The sequence below is a fragment of the Notolabrus celidotus genome, chromosome 19 (genome assembly GCF_009762535.1).
Source record: "Notolabrus celidotus isolate fNotCel1 chromosome 19, fNotCel1.pri, whole genome shotgun sequence".
NCBI lineage: Eukaryota > Metazoa > Chordata > Actinopteri > Labriformes > Labridae > Notolabrus > Notolabrus celidotus.
The window spans coordinates 22,462,867-22,480,147 of NC_048290.1; the positions used below are offsets into that span (position 1 = coordinate 22,462,867).

Below are 17,281 nucleotides of genomic sequence, written 5' to 3' on the forward strand. Positions count from 1 at the left end.
TATATATATATATATATATATATATATATATATATATATATAACTAGAGCATTGATAGAAATGTAGTGGAGTAAAAAGTACAATAATTGTTTTCTGAATGTAGTGGAGATTAGTAATCAGTATCCTCAAAAATAATACTCAAGTGAAGAACAGATACTTAAAAAATGTACTTAAGCAGAGTACTCAAGTACTCTGTTGCTGTCCACCACTGCCGATTAGTAATAATTCAACCAGACACGCGACCCGTCAGCTACGTCAGGCTGCGCACATTTGCATTAGGCGCATGCGCAGGGTGGAAGTAGAGTGGACAGAAGTCTTCAAGCGAGCTACACGGAATACCCGGACAACATTACTTACCCCTTTACAAATACCTACAACGTTAAAAAAAAACTCTAAGACTGACACACACGGGTCTCTTCAGTAAACTGGATTATTTTTGAGTCTTATAAAGTAGCTGTCAACTTGCATACCTAGCTTGTTAGCTGGATGGCTAGTGAGAATGAACTGTTATGCATTGTCGGACAATCAGCTAGTGTACTCCGGCTAACGCTCCCCTAGCCATCTTGCTGTCACTGACGTGACTCCGTGAGCTGACGACATGATATGTCTGCATAACTTTTTATCTGCTGGATGTTTAATTTCCACAAAGAAAACACAATGGACAGCGAACGCAGCAACTGCAGGCCCCGGATTGGAGACAATAGCAAGCTAACCTAGCTAGCAGACTGTAGTGGCTGCTCAGCTTGTCTGGTGCGTGTCTGGAGCCCCTCTGACAACATCTAGGTACGTGGTTTAACACACCGAGATCAGCCTGTGGGCAATTTGGTTTGGGTCCTATTTTTTCACGTGATCATGAGACTCTACGAGGTTATGCTGTGCACTGTAGATCCTCAACACGAAAGAAGAAGAAAGTTGTGTTTACTTATTGTTGTTTCAACTCCCGTTAGCTTGTTCGCTAGAAGCTAACTTTAAGTTAGTTAGCCGTTGATCTAAGGACAAGGCAAGGCAAGTTTATTTATAAAGCACCATTCATACAAGGGCAATTCAAGGTGCTTTACAGTGTTAAGAAGAAAACCAGAAAAGTAACAATCACAAAAACACACAGCAAACACTTCAAACGTTAACAATTATATATATGCAGCCAGTTAGTTTGATCTACTCTCTCTTCTCAATATAGTAAACAGTGTTGGGTCTTATTATTTATTTAAATCAGGAGGGATTATTAAAAATAATCAGCCACTTTCACTGCTCTGAAGTCCGTAACTTGCAGTCTTAGAAGGACAGAGGAAAGTTACCAAAATCAAGTAGATGGATATATAAAACCAGTATACACCATCTACAAACAATCACTGAAAACATTGGATAAAAAAACAAGAACTACCACCACTGTATCATCATTACGAATATAACATAATGACAGTGGTGGACAGTAACAAAGTAATTTGCTTGAGTATTATTTTTTGGGGGAACTTATTACTTTTACTCCACTACATTTAGAAGACAATTATTGTCCTTTTGACTCCACTACATTTCTATCAATGCTCTAGTTACTCACTTCTTTGCTTTGAAGTCAGCTCATGAATTTGTGGAGTAAACACAGAGCAAATTTCACTCAGATCAGGCAGTTAATTAGAGGTGGTAATGATGGCTATAATTCTCCACCTGAGAACCACCATGGTCATATCTTCAGCCCGTGTTTGAGGTTTTTAAAATGAAGAATGATAATATCGTTGGAAATGTTCTCCCTGTTTCCACTCTGTCCAAACATACAAACATTCACTGTCCAATCTGAGAAAGCGTGTTGAGCTACAGAACATTTGTTTCATTCCAGACGAACATTTCAAACTAAGTTGTCTGTGCTTGAGTAACTTAGTGTCTGTTTTATTACATGGTATAGATTGAGAGATTTCAAGTAATGGTTTTCAAAATAAAATGATATAACAGAATGGTACTCCTATGTATTCTTGACTGCACATCGGGTATTTTGAAAATACAATGTTTTGAGATGTTTTAAGAAGTACTTTGAATACTTAAGTATTTTTAAAAGGAATTACTTCAGTACTTAAACTCAAGTAATATCCGACAGAGCAACTTTCACTTGTATGGAGTAATATTTGACCAGGAGGATCTATACTTTGACTTAAGTAATCAAGTCGTGTACTTTGTCCACCACTGCTCAATGACCTTTGACAGTTTTCTTTGTTATGCAGATAATTGTCTGATGTTCAAACTTAATTAATGATCAGGCCCCTCCACCACTTAAACAATGTGTGTTACTATGCAGGAACAATCTGAGGGAGACTAGAGCATCAGCAAGAGGAGACTGTTCAGCTAAACTTAGGAAAACTACATTTGGACAGTCTGCATTTTCAGTCAGAGCAGCAGAAAAAATGAAACTCAATTCCTACTCACAATTAGAGACTGTACAAGCCTCAGTGATTTTAAAAGTAAACTGAAATTATGGCTCAAGGAAAAACAGTCATGTGAACACTGTATTTAATCCTCTGAATGAATCAAACTAGAGACATGAAGTGTGATTTTAAATTATTAGTGATGGACTATTGTTGAGAATTTACTGTTCTAAACAGTAGTATGTTAATATATTTTGTATTATACATTCTTTTACATCCTCCTGCCCAGGGATCTCTCTGATTGACAGTTTTGTTTTGCATGGCCCCTGTCAAATAAACTAATAAATCAAATAAAATCAAGTTAACTTCTATAATTTGGACACATTCCCATGAGATTAACATTGCTGTATTACATCACGTGCGTGTAATAAAGTAAGCCTCAGACATTCTTGAATACAAGAGTAAATTTAGCTAAGGGATCTTCAACATGTAATGTATGAACACCTCATCTCAATGCTGTCCATCTATTTGTCAACAGTACAAATGCGTAGTAAGCACTGTTTTTCTCTTTTTCTAGATTTGTCTGCCATCAGAACTATGTTTGGAGTGTTCACAACATCAACGCTCACCATAAGGGAGACCTGTTACCCATTTGAGGTGCCTAGACCAGGTATCGGAAGGATATGTCAGAACCAAATACGGCAACATGTAGCCTACCTTTGTTTCATAACCAACACCAAACGGTTGCATACCAAGACCCAGCATCTCAGCAGCCAAGCTCTGACATCATGTCTTCACAATCCAAATGGATGAACAACAACATTGAAGATACTGGTCTTGTCATATCTGAGGAAGGGCTCAGTAATGGCACTGTGAAGTTGAGACAATGGTAGTATTACGCTGTCATGATGATAGTGGGGATGTTACCGGTTGAGGCTGACCCTGCACTTAGCAATGATGGCATGTCAGAGTTTTCCAATAGTGACCTCTCTCTGCCAGAAGTTGCATTTCTACCAACAGCAATAGTTTTGAAGACGACATGAACTACGAGGTCCAGCAAGGCATATAGAATATTCACTGGCTTTCTCTTGGACAAGCACAAAAGCATCACCACCCCATTTCTCCATCCCATTGGCCACCAGGAGGCCCAGCATGGCATTGGAGGGGTAGGGCTGGGGTCAGGCCCAGCTCAAGCAGTCAATGTGCTTGCGGAGGATGAGGAGAAGTTTATAAACCAAGAGTATGACACCATAACAGAGTTTGTTGCAGACTTCAGGCTATGTTGGAAAACTGTTATCGCTACCATGGGGTGGACCACTGGATCTCCAAACAGGCTCAGAAGCTGGAAATCATGCTGAGCAGAAGCTTACGTTGCTCTCCAGGTAAATATAAAGCAGTTAAGAAGCTGACCAAATTACCCGGCAGATGTTCAAAATAATTACTCCTCTCTTTCATGTGCATCATGAGTTAGTGTGGCAGGGGGACACTGTTTTTTTTTTGGCATTCATGCTCTTAAGAGATTTAGTGTTACCTTCCTGGATTTCTACACAGCACACACTAACTGCTCACAAATTACTAATATTATTATTTCATCCTACAAGCATGACCTCGAAATCATCCTGTTATTTATCATAAATGTCCTAGCTGCAATGTTTGTGCTACTTTTATTGAGCATGTGTTATGGAGCAACTGTTTGGTTGCTCAATTACATGAGTAGTGAAAGAAACTGTTGATTCACGTTCAAAAAAACTAAAAATAAGCCTCAAGTAACTTCTATTAGTCATTGTTGAGAATCATTCTATTTATCCCTCTGTCTTTCAAACCTAGGACGCTGCGAGAGAAGACCACCTTGGCAGTGACTTCCAAGGAGCGTTTTGGGGGCAGAAGAAGAAAAGAAGATCAGGAGGGACTATCCACAAGAAGGAGACTGCCCCTCGTAGTCTGGCTACTATTACTGTAGGTGGGCATGAGTCTCTCATGGTCCAGGCGCTCAAGGCTAGAAGAGCAACACAGAGTCAAAGGAGGATGAATAGGTGAGTGAATTTTAAATAAAGCTGGAAGTTGCGGATAAGATATTTTTTATAATTTGATGTAAAGTAAACTTTTCCATTGAATCTAGATGTATTTTCTGACTTTTTAGGCAACGTGAACTTGAGAAGAAAGAAGCAGAGGAAATGTCAGCCAAAGAAGTGAGGAGTGGGAGCAGAATTTACTGTCACAAGCGTCTCTCCCACTGTGGAACACACTTTGGGAATCCCTGCTACGGGCACTTCCTCTGCTTGCTCAGACTGCCTTAACCTCCAGAGATTGTATTTTCGAGCTTGAGCGTTGTTTGTTGATGCCTCGTTGCAGCCTCCTCCTGTCCAAAATCATGTCTTCCCTACTGTCTCCAACCCAGCGAAGGTGACCCTGCACCGACGGCCTGCTCTGCCTTACCGTCGCTGGGAATCAGAGCTCAGGGCAGCGGGTGATGGGCTGGTATCGAGCTGTCGGTGCCGCTCGGTATCAGACAGGTCGGACAGAGCAGCTGGGTCTCTGCCACCAGTTTTTCAGGCTCTAGGGAAGTGAATCCTTTAACAGAGAAACCCTTTCACTTGCTGCCCTTCTACCAGCGAGTATGGCTTCTGAAGGGGCTGTGTGATCATGTGTATGAACACAGAAGGATGTGCAGGATGCTCTGTTATCCCAGCCCATTCATGAATGTAGGGAGTCTATTTTGGGCTATGACAGTAGGGAGAATGCCTATATACATTTTCCACATTTCTGTGGAGCAGACCTGAGGATCTACCGCCAAAGCCCCAGCACACCCCCGGCATTCCCTTTCACTTCTTCATGGGTCAGAAGAGTTGAAATGGAGCCAGTGACAGAGGGTGAAGAGTCAGATAGCATGAAAGATGAAGAGCTTACAAATGAGAAGGGGTGTTATGTGGATAAAATGGACACTGGAGAGTATGGTGGTTTTGGAAATGGGAAAGCAGAATCACAAATGAGTTTCTCAGGGGAAAATGGGGAAGATGAGGAAGATGAAAAACGGTTTAAATCTTGGTCACCAAAGGAGGAGGTTTCTGAATCAGTGTCCTCTGATGAAGACTCATGTGAAGATCCTAAGTTGGATTTAAACACTAACTCCTTATCCCTTTCGCATGCAAGTCCCATTGGAGGAAGTGGTTTGAAAATGAATTTAAAAGAAGAGACTGTAGAGATGGAGCATCAATCCAAGAGACTCAAATTACGACATGAGCAGTGCTTCACATTGGGCTCAATGCGCACCATTAAAGCAGAGACAAAAGAGCCCTGTCTGAGTGTTGGTGAGCACTGTTACATGGGCAGATCACCTGCTCGATCAGTGAATGTGGCCTTTACTAACAAACCAGCAGGGCTCAAAGTGGAGGAAGAAGTCTCACTCAGGGACACCAAAGATCTTCCTGTTTGGGATATTGTAGACGTGAAACAAGTGATCTCAATTCGGAGGATTATGACTGCTCTTGTGGCACATCAAGTCTAGCAACACAGTTGTCATCTGAGAGTGCTCAAGACTCAAGTGAAGAGAAGTTGAATGACAAAATCTGGAATAAGAAAAAAAAGCGGAAGAAAAAGCGAGGAAGGGAACAGCTGCCGAGGGTGAAAGGAGAGCACAAGCAGCTGCAGCACGTGGACAGGATGAGGCTGCCCCCAGTTGAGACTGCCAAGTCTGCACTGCGGCGTGTTGCAACAACGATCAAAAGAAAGGAGAAGAAGAAGAAACATAAAACAGGTAAGAAAAAAAGATCACAGTTTATGTAAATTCACTGATTTTCTTTTGGCATTGCGTTAAGCTCACCAGTGAGTGTGCATTTATAGTTAAGTTCCATGTGGTGTATTTTCTGAATTCTCTCTTAAGTTTCTTTTTAAAAAAGGTAACTAATGGGTTCAATGACTGTTATCTTGTTGATAGGGAGGAAGAAAACTGAAGATGAACCTTCAGCTGAACCATCATTTAAGGTAATTAAACTCATGCACAGGTATAAACCCTCTTTGGGAATTTATGTGTATTGCTGTGTTATGTATTCCCTTTTCATTGTACAACCCAATTCAAGAAAATTGTTGTTTAATGAAAAAAAATGTTTGTTTGAAACTTGATGCCACTAAAACATATCTAAAAAGTTGGGACAGAGACAACAAATTATGAAAAATGTTGTGAAATTCGAAAGAAAACACATATATACGTTTTGTTATATACCATTTCCTAACTGATTAGGTTAATTTGCAATAGGTTAGAAACATGACTTGGTATAAGGGGAGCACTTCAGAGAGACTGAGTCTCTCAGGGGTAAGATGAGAACAAAAAAATCTGACATTGTTTCAGGAAATCATGGATGTTGTGTCCTTTGTGCTGTCAAATTGTGCTTGTTATCAGCACACAATTTAAAAGCCAGCTTGATGGTATAGAGATGCATAAGTACCTATAGCATGGGTAGGTTACACATCTGGGAAGGCACCATTAAGCTTAACAAACCCATGAAGTGGGTAGTAAACCGGCCTGCCTGCAGTTGCGACTTAACATCTGTGCATTGGGCATTTTTGCCTCCAATGAGAGATAGATTGATAAAGAAATTATTCGATCTCTTAATTTTCTCTCCACAGCTGGTATGCACTAGTCTTGAGGAGTTGCGAGACTTAATCAGTAAGACAGAAGATGAGCTTGATGACCTTGGAGCACCAAAAAGAGACTGGTAGGACAAATTCATAGTTCTGTGACGACGTGTGCAAGATTCTACTAACGTGTGCAAGATTCTACTGTATAAGTTGTTTTGGAATACAACAAGCTGACACAATTCAGTTAATTTTAATGTTGACTGGATGTCTTTTGTTTGCATGTTTCAACTGACAGGGTCGGTGGTATTATAGGAGAGAGGCAGTGAAAGACCTCCACAGCACTCTAATCAGACTGCTAAATGAACTATCTCCCTGGGAACCCAAACTTGTGAAGGCCCACCAAAGGAACAGGTAGAGTTTACTTGACACCGAAGTGATGAATCCAATTGTGGATTTTTTTTATCAAAGTAATTGCTAGTCTCGTCCAGCTGTTTGAAACTGTATACACAGTCCTTGCTGAATCAGAGACAAATCATTGCTTTCCATTTCTGTTTTTGCTTCTACATAAGGCTTCGTTTAAAGAAGGAATTTGATGACTTCAAGAATCACCCAGAGTACAACAACTTGTGCGTGAGGATGTATTTCTACATCATCATCATCTGATGATGACGATGACAGGAGTTATGGGAAGGAGACGTGTTTACTCTCAGATCACTATAGAAGATCAGAAGAGGAAGACCTGGAGCATGTGGTGCCTAGAGGTCTTTGGAGTGGAGGTAAAGTATCTTTAATCAACTCAAACATTTTAACTTTAATAAGAATGATGTTATGAAGATAATTTGCTGGTCTTAAAGGCTGGATTGTATTGAAATAATTTTGAGGTTATCTTTTGTCTCTGATGAACTAATATGATTAAGTAAAAATCAATACTTAGCTATTTAGCCCATATCAATGAGCCTTATTGAAAATACATTTGTCATGTCTTCCCAAGCACCAGGGAGTTTTTGGCTCAGTCTTCCGAAGAAAGAACAGTGACCCACCTGCACTCCAAATCATCTGAAACACCCTCTGGACACAACTGAGAAAGGCATCAATCTGCTGCCAAGAGTTCGGACTGGCATTATTAACAGCACATCTACCCATGACACTGGGCCAACATTTAGATCTGAACTTCCCCCATCAAATCAATCAGGGGATTCAAACTCATCACGGGAAGCAAGGCTGCCAACCCAGGCCTCACTGTCTCCCAGACCCCCATCCTCCATCCCACCGCTGGACTACCTAAGGGCTACACGCCCATCCCCACCCTGCTGGCTAAGAGTGTGGGAAACAAAGTGACCTTAATGAAACGGCCTGCTGATTGTACAGGGTCAACAACATGGACAGACAGAGAAAAGAGTTATTGATGTCCCTGCCTACCTCTACGGTTACAACCACAACATTTACAAAAGCACAAAGCTCTCCGGCCAGTTCTCCACAGAACCCAAAACAAACGCAGGCACCAAGACCACAGCAGACAGAAGTAGTAAGACCACAGGGATCACCATTTTGACGGCAGCTCTTCCTAAATCATCCCAGGCCAAAACAACCCAAACTGTACCAAAAATTCCATCCCAAGTGATTTACAAGGTACCTGAGAGGCTAGGTCACATTGTACAGAAAGACAGCAGCAGCCCAGTCAAGATCTCTGTTCATCCCGTCATGGACCAGAACACTGGGGAAAAGATCATGCAGCAAGTGGTGATTCTACCTTCTAACCTTCTCATTAGAAACACAGAAGAAGTGTCTTCTTTAGATCAACAACAGTGTAAGGGCATTCAGATCCCAGTTTCTAAAGTGGCCGGTCCCCTATGTATGTCCACAAACGTGCCTGGGTTCACCATTCCTGAAAACAAAGTCCCTATTCAGCAAGTGGCTCCCCTAAGAGGTGCCAAGACATTGAGGACACCATCTCCTTCTGCTTGCCCTCATCTGCTACAAGGGGCCACAAATACAGCTGGGTCCAAGCTCACACAAGTCTGCAGTTCTCGTGGTAGCACAACACAAGATATCCCGCCAAAGCCCTCAACCAACATAACTCCTTCTAGTGCAGGTTCCACTGAGCCTATTAAATCGACAGTACCTAAACAGGAGCTGAGGACTGTGTGTATCCGTGACTCTCAGTCCATTTTGGTAACAACTAGAGGAGGTAACACAGGCATTGTCAAAGTCCAGACATCCTCGGACAAGAATGCACTTGGTTCTTCCCCCTCCACTCCAGTCATCACCATCTCTCCTCAGTTTAAAGCCTTTCTTGTATCCAAGACATCACAGACTCCTCCTCTCAGACTCCCTCTTGCACCATCCCAGCAGTAACAGGTATCTCTTTGGGGCAGCCTCAGACGCAAGTTCCTTCAGTATTAAAGTCCCCTTGCAGTGTCACAACTCCCATGCTCACTGCCATAACTGGTAGCCTTCCTGTCACAGCTACAAAATGCCAGTCTTCAGGCACTACTGTTGCTCCAATTCAAGGCTCCATCACCTCAGTTGGATCTACAGTTGCAACAAAGATTAGCCAGCAGGTGGCTGCTGCTGATTCTCATTTTCAAGCCTCATTAGTAAAAAACACTGTTGTTGTCCCATCACTGAGTAGTTCTGGTATCCCCAGCAAGACTGCTGTAAAACAGCAAAGTATGGATGACAGATCCCAAGTTACTAAGTTCATCTTGGTTAGTCCCTCTTGTTCTTCTGCATCAAATGTGGCATCATCTAAAAGTACACTCTCTTCTGCAAAACCAGTTCCTAATTCAAGAGTCATGTTCATCAGCCAGCCCAGTAACATCTCCCATTGCCTCTGTGGGAAGTGACCAAAAGCAAACAAGCAGTAGGGGCTAGTGGACACTTGCTGACCAATTCTTTATCAGGTCATACTTTAAAAGTGGGATTAAGTCCTGGACAGCCTGTTGGTGGGGCCAAGAACATCACTCTGCCTTCAGGTGGGTTTGTTGGTGTGATATTTCATTAATTCTCTTGTTTGCTGTATCTTGATGATCATCTATACATTTTTCAAAAAATGCAACATTATTTATTTGTCATTGAATTATCCACTTGAGCTCTAAAATAAAACAATTTTTTTGGCCTCCCCAGGGGTTCAAATTCAGTTGACAGGGAAGACAACAACCATTGGACAGACAATTGGTGCACTGTCACGGTCACCCTCAAAGAGCATACCAGTGTCTGCCTCAATTCCAAGCTGTTCAACAACCACTACAGCTGGACTTGTTCCCTTCATAACTTCAAACACCCTCCCAAGCTGTTCTGCCCAGCTTGCTTCTTACACTTCTCTGACCACCAGCTCAAAACTCCAGGGTATTCCATCCTTCTCTGGTATATCCCAGTCAAGCTCTTCCACATCGTCATCAACTGCTGCAACACCGCCTGCAGGAAATGTATTCAAGAAAGACATTGGTTTGCATCCAAGTGTACTGTCCAGCAACACTCCTGCTCAGGTAAGCACTACTGTGCAGAGCAGCCCAGCCCAAACCTCCAGTGTCATCTGTCAGCCCTTTAAAGCAACAGGTGGTATTGGTAAGGAATCACTCTCATCTTCCTGTGAACACGCTCTCAATAAAATCCAAGGTACCAATGCCTTGGCAACATCCAATACACCAGTCCCCACCTCTGCTACCGGCACAATCCAGCAGAGAATAGTCATCAACACGTCTACACCCCTTGCTGCAGGAACACAGATCCTCCTCAACAATGCACGGTTTGTAGTCCCTCCCCAGGGTTTGGGTCCAGGCAGCCACGTCCTCATCATCTCTAGCCCATCACCGCAACAAGTGCCTACTGGTAGTGCTACCAGCACTGCTTCACCAGTACCTCCCCAAGGGGTGAACCATGTCACTCTTGCCCCTCAAATGCCAGTTTTACCACAATCCCCAGCTAGGCAACCAGGTGTGCCAGCTGTAAGTTCTCCGTTTGTAGCATCCACACCTGCTGGTGGTTCATCAGTGCCAGCAAAAGCTCCCAATGTCATCCCCGTCCGACCAAAAGGCCTTGGCTCAGCATTACCCAGTAACACAAATGTAGTGTCTGCTTTGCCGAGGTTCCCAGGTAGCTTTGCACCCGTTTCCAGGAAGTCCACCTACTCTGGTCTCATCCCACCCAAGGTTAGTTGGTGTACCAGCACTTGTTTCTCCCAGTGCTCCTGTTCTTGGCTCTGCACTGGCAACGATCAGGTTAGCTGCTGGAACATCAGTGCAAGCTGAATGTTCACCAACCATTGCGCCTACAGTAGCACCCACCTTGTCCAGATTGTCAGCACCTCTATCATCCTTCCCTCTTTTACCCAGCCCTTCAGCTGTTCCCCTGCCTAGCCCACTCATAACAGTACCTGCAACCCTCTCGTCAGCTGCAGGTACACCAGCTTTGCACACTTCTGTTCCTGCCCAGCAGATGGTTTCAGTGTCCAGCCCAGGCATACAGCCCTGCCACAGGGCAGTTGGAATATCAGCACACTCCACTGCTCTGACGCAGGCTTTGGTGCATACAGGGCTGGGAAACACACCTACCAGAAAAACGGTTCCTGCAGGAATGCAACCAGTGCTCGCTGGCGTTCGAACACAAGTTTTGCCAACAGTGACTGTCCCACCCATTGTAAGTGCAGTGTCAAGGATGCAGACACTGCCCATTGCTACAGTTCCACCAACTGGAAGCACTGCCAACACCTGTGAGACCTACCTGTTGTGACCTCACCTTTACCAAGCAGCACTGTAATAATCAGTCCAGCTCAAACAACCTCTACACTGAAGACAAACAACAGCATCCACCCACCTGTAGGACTGACCAATCAAGCACTTGGAAAGGACTGTCTGCTGACCTCATCCTTAGGTATGCGAACTAGTGTTTCATCAAAGCTACTTATTAGTCCTGATGGCGCTGTTTGGAGCGCAGTTCAGGGGCAGGTCAATACAGCAGAGCTGACCACCTGCCCAAAACCACTGAATGCACCGATGGTTTCACCCAACAGTTCAACTGGAGCAGTACACACACATGATTCCTCTTCACAAGCTACACAGGCAGACAGAAAGTGTACCAATTAACTAAGACTGTGCCAGGTATGTGAAGACTTGGACACCTCTTTTCCACTGTTTAGTCTTGGCAGGCATAACCATTGCTTGTAGCAATCCTTGGGGTATTTTAAGAACTGCCTTCCTGCTGTAGTTTGATTTGTAACTTGCATTTAGAATAAAGTTGGTCATCCCCTGGTTATATCATCAGTTAGGTAAACTGTTTGCTCAATCAGACATACTCTGATGTTTTTTCCCAGTAAAAACTGTTGAGGTTGCTCTCGAATGAATGTTACACTCTTGACTTTCCTTTTTATACTTAATGGCCAGTAATGACAGCTGTCGTAAAAATCAGTAGAACAGGATTAGTGATATAACACTTTAAATTCAAGCTTTTGTAATACTTTTCAATACCAGTAGATACTGCTTCAAGAAATAAAATTTGGATACTTTACATCAGTATAACTCGCTTTGCTTTATCCGTCAGTTTGAACAACTGTCTGTATTCAAAGTCTGTCACATGGTCCTTTGTTCAACCAGTAACTGTTTGAAAACTACAATTTACTTTTTGGAAGTATAAATAAACCGATAGAGGAATTTGTACTACATGTTTGAGCCCATATAAGATGTTTTGAAGTCACATTTATTTATTTTTACCATATAGATTTTTCAAAAGTATTTACTAGGTACATTTTCTTGGAACAAATGTGGACATAACTGCATGGAAATAAACAATGCGACTGTCCTCAACAATTGTGTTTGAGCTGCTTCCTTATACACAGACTCTTGTGAGATCAATCTTTATTGCTTAATGAAACATCCTACTGTATATACATTGTGCTCATTCATTTGCATAATTTTGCATAATTCAAAAAGTGAGGGATACAATACTTTCTCTTATTGGTATATTTAGCATAGAATATGCAGAACATAAGAAACCATAATGAAAGTGGCATCAGATTATACACCATCAGACAATAGATAAAATTCAGAGTTTGTTCTCCAGTATCTTTTCCATCTTCAGACATTTGTCTGTCTTCTGCTGAAGTCCTTCAGGGGTATAGGGGGGAGGCAGTGGTACTGAAGAAACCTTTTCATAGGCTGGAGGAGCATTAGCAATCTGTAGAGGAGTCAACAAATAAAAACTAATTAGAAAATTGAAAATCTGAAAGAAATGTGCCTACTCAAGTAATCATTTATATTCACAGAACCTCTTTTAAGTCTCTACATTGTGATGACTGATTATGTATAACTTTTTAACAGCACACAATACAGCACTGTCTTGGAACTTCAGTCACTGGGTTTAAACAAACACATTCTTTGTATTAACAAACCCATCTGTTCATTCAATGGTTGAGTGCTGTTATCTGGATTAGAACTCAGGTCTACTCGAAATCTGCAACTTCCTCTCATATGAGAGGGTGCTGATCTGGTTCATCTCCCTTGACTTTTCCCGCAGACTTAGATACAAATGCCTCCCTTGGGAATGAAACATTTTTAATACCCACCGCTAGTCTGGTGACACAATCTCTTCTTCAGGCATCCATTACATCAGCTTCACGTGCTCCACAATGTGTTCAGAGCTGTGAGGCTTTGTACAAAGTACCCCCCTTTAATGGATTTGAGGTTGCACAGACTTAGTCTGACCTCTACTTAACTGTTGATTGGGGGTGTATAAAACACAGTACATATAGAAATACTTTGAAACAATATCCCTCCAGTGTCCTGCTGTTTGATGTGTTACTAATCTTTTTTCTAACATTGCACAATAATTTCAGTGGAGGATTCAGTGGAAGGCAACTGGGTCCCTCACCGGAGGTTGGAAGCTGCCAAAGTTTGCTAAAGCCATCTTGTTATCTGCAGAAGGTCCTGCCTCTGAGAATTGGCCTCCTGTGAATCCTGGTGACCCTGATCTAGGGTCTTTGATGAAGAGAAGGATGGAGAGTCATGTAAAAGCAGAGTTACAGTATCAAAAATTACTTTTTAGAATGTAAGGAATGTCATTAAAACAGTCATACCTCCATTATAAGACTACAAAATCAGTCACTGTGAGTAAAGTATGGAAAAGGTAACAAATAATGTATGATTGTCTCACCCTGATTATTTTGTATCCACTTCTCTTCTTGAAGTACCAGCAGCCCAGGATGAGGAGAGCTGCTATAATGACCACCAGCAGAACTATGCCCACCGCCCTGTGATGGACAGCACAATTGACACAGAGACATAAAGAAAGGTTGAGTTATCAGCTTTATCATAGCCATACATATTTATTTAATATGAGAGACTAATGGTTACAAGGTAATAACAAAAGAAAAAAACATTATCTCCTTGGCGTTGATCCCTGATTTTAAAACAGAGGAGATTAACATACTCCTCAGCTCTGACGTGTTCTCCTCGCCTGCTGCTGGCAAAATAAATGTTGAAGTCTCCACGAGGCATCCCGTGTGTGTGGTTACACCGCATGAAGCTGAAAGTCAACAGAAAATCACTTAATCGCTTAATCGCACTTGCAGTATAAACTAAACAATGTTGTAACACAATGACTTTCTAAAACTCTTTAATATAATTCCTAATCCTTTTCACAATGTAGCTGAATTTTGAGAATAGCCAATTTATTCATAATACATAACTGAAACCTGCTGCTGTTTTAAACATTAAGGAGGCCTCTATCCAGAACAAGACTCAGCATTGACACCACAGCTGCAGGCCTATGGTCATGAGCAACCAAATGCTGAAGATAATCAAGCTGGACACACTTAACCAACATGAAGTTCTGCTCCATTAAGTATATTTGTTATCCTTTGGAAATCATTTTCATTTGTTTATTTTGCAGATTGCCCAGGGTCATGCCTAATTTAATAGTTGCATACCAAGCATTAAGTCATGTACAGAAACTTGCAGATGCACACAAATGAAAGTTAAAAATGCTTCTTTTTTTGTCAAAATAAAATGATATTGATATATCAATGATAACGATAAATTCTATATACCTCACTGATCACTACCCTGGTGCTTTTCAGTTCCATTCTTTTGGTATGCTTTAAAGAGGGCTGATCAATGTTTACAACTGTTGAAGTTTAACATTTTTAACCACTTTACAGGCTGCAAAAAAATGCACCACCTGTACACAATGAGTAAGATTTGGAATCATCAGGGAGTACAGAGTAATCAATTGGAATATTACCCTATCGCTTTCATAACGTTGATCAGCTCTTCATGATTGCAATGTCGATGCTTTGTTAATGCAAGTGAAAAGCATCGCCAGTTGCAAAGTTTTTACTTGATGTCATGCAAAGCTTTGCAGCATCAGGTTATAACAAACAATTTCAAACATAGTCTGTAGAATTTTACATTTAAAGTGATAGGATTGACTTTTGCACAATGTTAAGTATTCTGGAGTAGACGTGGGTTATAAGAAGGCTGCAAGTCAATGAACAGGACAAACAAACAAAGCATCATCTTACCAAATGAGATAATTAGATTGAAGAATACAGTTCCTCTGTCTGGGATGCCTTCTCACATAGACTGGGTCCTTAGAGCTCTGTGTTACCACAATCCTCAGATATCTTTCCTCAGTTTGCCAACGAGCAGAGAGGGGCAGAAAACCCTCATGACCGTCACGGGTTAGAGGCTCATGGTCTAAACCCATTGAAGCAGAGTAATTACCGTGAAACCCCGCGGTCCTAAACGCAACATTATTAGCCACTCGTGAACGTACAGGCGTCAGCTGGTATGCGAGTGTGTGTGGTGTGTGTGTGTGTGTGGGTGTGTGTGTGTGGTATTGTGTTCACAAATATCCTAATCATATGCTAATCAAACGCCAAACTAAAGCTACATTTCCTAGTTATACCTTCGACCTCACTGAAAGCTAAATAATATCATTGCAAAGAAGCTACCTGTGCTGATAATCATGTGGTCACATTAAAGTATAGAAAACCACTAAACGTAGTCTACCTTTGGGTCATACTCACTCCTTATTGAGCCCTGCAAAGCCTCTGGACATTAAAATGGCGAGCTCTCTGTGTTTTTAAAACTTAAGACATACCTTTTTAATCTAGATTTTAATTTGGAGTAATTTATTTTTAGCCCTGGACTGCATTATTATTTTTTATTATTTTAATTATTATCATTTTAATCATTGCTTTAACTTATTTACTTATTTATTATCTATTTATTTCTTGTATTTATCCGATTTTGTTAACGCTACCTATTTTTAACTTTTCTTTCCACTATGACTTATTTTATTAATTTTACTGTATTGATTTTATTTTATTTTTAAGTATTTTATTTATAACCATGCCTTTTATCTTTTTACCATTGCTGTTGTTTTCTGTCTCTGTCATTCTGTGAAGCACTTTGGGCTGCATGTTTATATGTATGAAAGGTGCTATAAATGAAGTTGAGTTGACAGTTGAGTTGAGTTAATAACCTTTAAAATATAATAAGTTAATCTCTTCATAAAGATAGAGACTTAGATACTGAATTTCATATTTTGTTTTGAAAAACAAAAAAGCCAAATACTTTCAAATCAGTTGGAAAAACTGTAAACAAAAACAATTAGTGTGTTAGTGTGAAACTTATTTGATTATTTACATTACACCAATTTTAAAGTCTCTGCATTGGCTTCCAGTATCTTTTAGAAGAGATTTTAAGATTATTTTATTGTTTTTTAAATCTTTTAATGGTCTTGCTCCTTCTTATTTATCTGATTTTCTTCATATGAGCCTGAGAGCCCTCAGGTCTTCGGGTAGTGGACTTTTAATGGTACCAAAAGTCAGAACAAAGACCCACGGTGAGGCAGCCTTTTACCAACATGTCCCAAGCCTGGAACACCCTAACTGAAGACCTGAGGGCTGCACGAGCATACACATTTTTAAAAGCAAACGCAAGGCCTACCTTTTATCATTTCTTTCAACTGAGTTTTATTCTTGTAACAGTTTTATTTATTTATTTATTTTTGTTATTATTATCAGATTTTAGTCACTTTTGTAAGTATAGCATCTTAGTTTCTTTTACTGGTTAATATTTTAGTGTTTAATCATCTTATTAATTCATTTTATTTTGGTGAGTTTAATTTCCTGTGTTGAGTCATCTTATTCTACCTCCAGTGTTTCCTCATTATTATATCCTGAAAGCGTTTCCTCAGTTCATTCAGCAAATTCTTTTTTATTTTTCATTTATTTTATTATCATTATTTTTATTTGTGTGTGTGTGTGTGTGTGTGTGTGTGGTGTGTGTGTGTGTGTGTGCATATATTATGTTCTTAACCTTAAGATTATGTGATGGGTTTGGAGTCGGGGCTGG

General features: G+C 41.0%; 2 protein-coding genes across 2 annotated transcripts; one reads left to right on the forward strand and one right to left on the reverse strand.

Moving 5' to 3' along the window:
- The first annotated feature begins 275 nt into the window (after window positions 1-275).
- Window positions 276-12,730, forward strand: LOC117830808 (uncharacterized protein KIAA2026). Its single transcript, XM_034709086.1, is given in 35 exon segments — window positions 276-783; window positions 2,929-3,218; window positions 3,221-3,279; window positions 3,281-3,350; window positions 3,353-3,411; window positions 3,413-3,519; window positions 3,521-3,564; window positions 3,567-3,626; window positions 3,629-3,703; window positions 3,706-3,733; window positions 4,179-4,233; window positions 4,236-4,384; window positions 4,492-4,538; window positions 4,541-4,753; window positions 4,756-4,811; window positions 4,813-4,907; window positions 4,909-5,000; window positions 5,003-5,736; window positions 5,739-6,105; window positions 6,286-6,332; window positions 6,975-7,041; window positions 7,044-7,063; window positions 7,222-7,337; window positions 7,496-7,561; window positions 7,563-7,702; window positions 7,914-7,969; window positions 7,971-8,172; window positions 8,175-8,294; window positions 8,297-8,455; window positions 8,458-9,240; window positions 9,243-9,749; window positions 9,752-9,901; window positions 10,053-11,021; window positions 11,167-11,643; window positions 11,646-12,730. Coding segments are annotated over 34 exon segments (6,738 nt in total). The 5' UTR covers window positions 276-783; window positions 2,929-3,034; the 3' UTR covers window positions 12,011-12,730.
- On the reverse strand, window positions 12,600-15,849 carry mlana (melan-A). The gene is made up of 5 exons (XM_034709087.1): window positions 15,442-15,849; window positions 14,349-14,444; window positions 14,051-14,169; window positions 13,791-13,897; window positions 12,600-13,097 (listed from the first exon to the last, which is right to left on the reverse strand). The coding sequence occupies exons 1-5, from the start codon at window positions 15,624-15,626 to the stop codon at window positions 12,966-12,968; spliced, it is 639 nt and encodes a 212-aa protein (XP_034564978.1). The 5' UTR covers window positions 15,627-15,849; the 3' UTR covers window positions 12,600-12,965.
- Between the last annotated feature and the right edge of the window lie 1,432 nt (window positions 15,850-17,281).

Excerpts from the sequence above, each read along its gene's own strand:
- mlana (XM_034709087.1), bottom strand. The coding sequence starts at position 15,626 with ATGGGTTTAGACCATGAGCCTCTAACCCGTGACGGTCATGAGGGTTTT. Across the intron at positions 14,445-15,441 it reads CAATCTAATTATCTCATTTG|CTTCATGCGGTGTAACCACA; the intron begins GTAAGATGATGC and ends GTTGACTTTCAG. Across the intron at positions 13,898-14,050 it reads GAGACAATCATACATTATTT|ACCCTAGATCAGGGTCACCA; the intron begins GTTACCTTTTCC and ends TCTTCATCAAAG.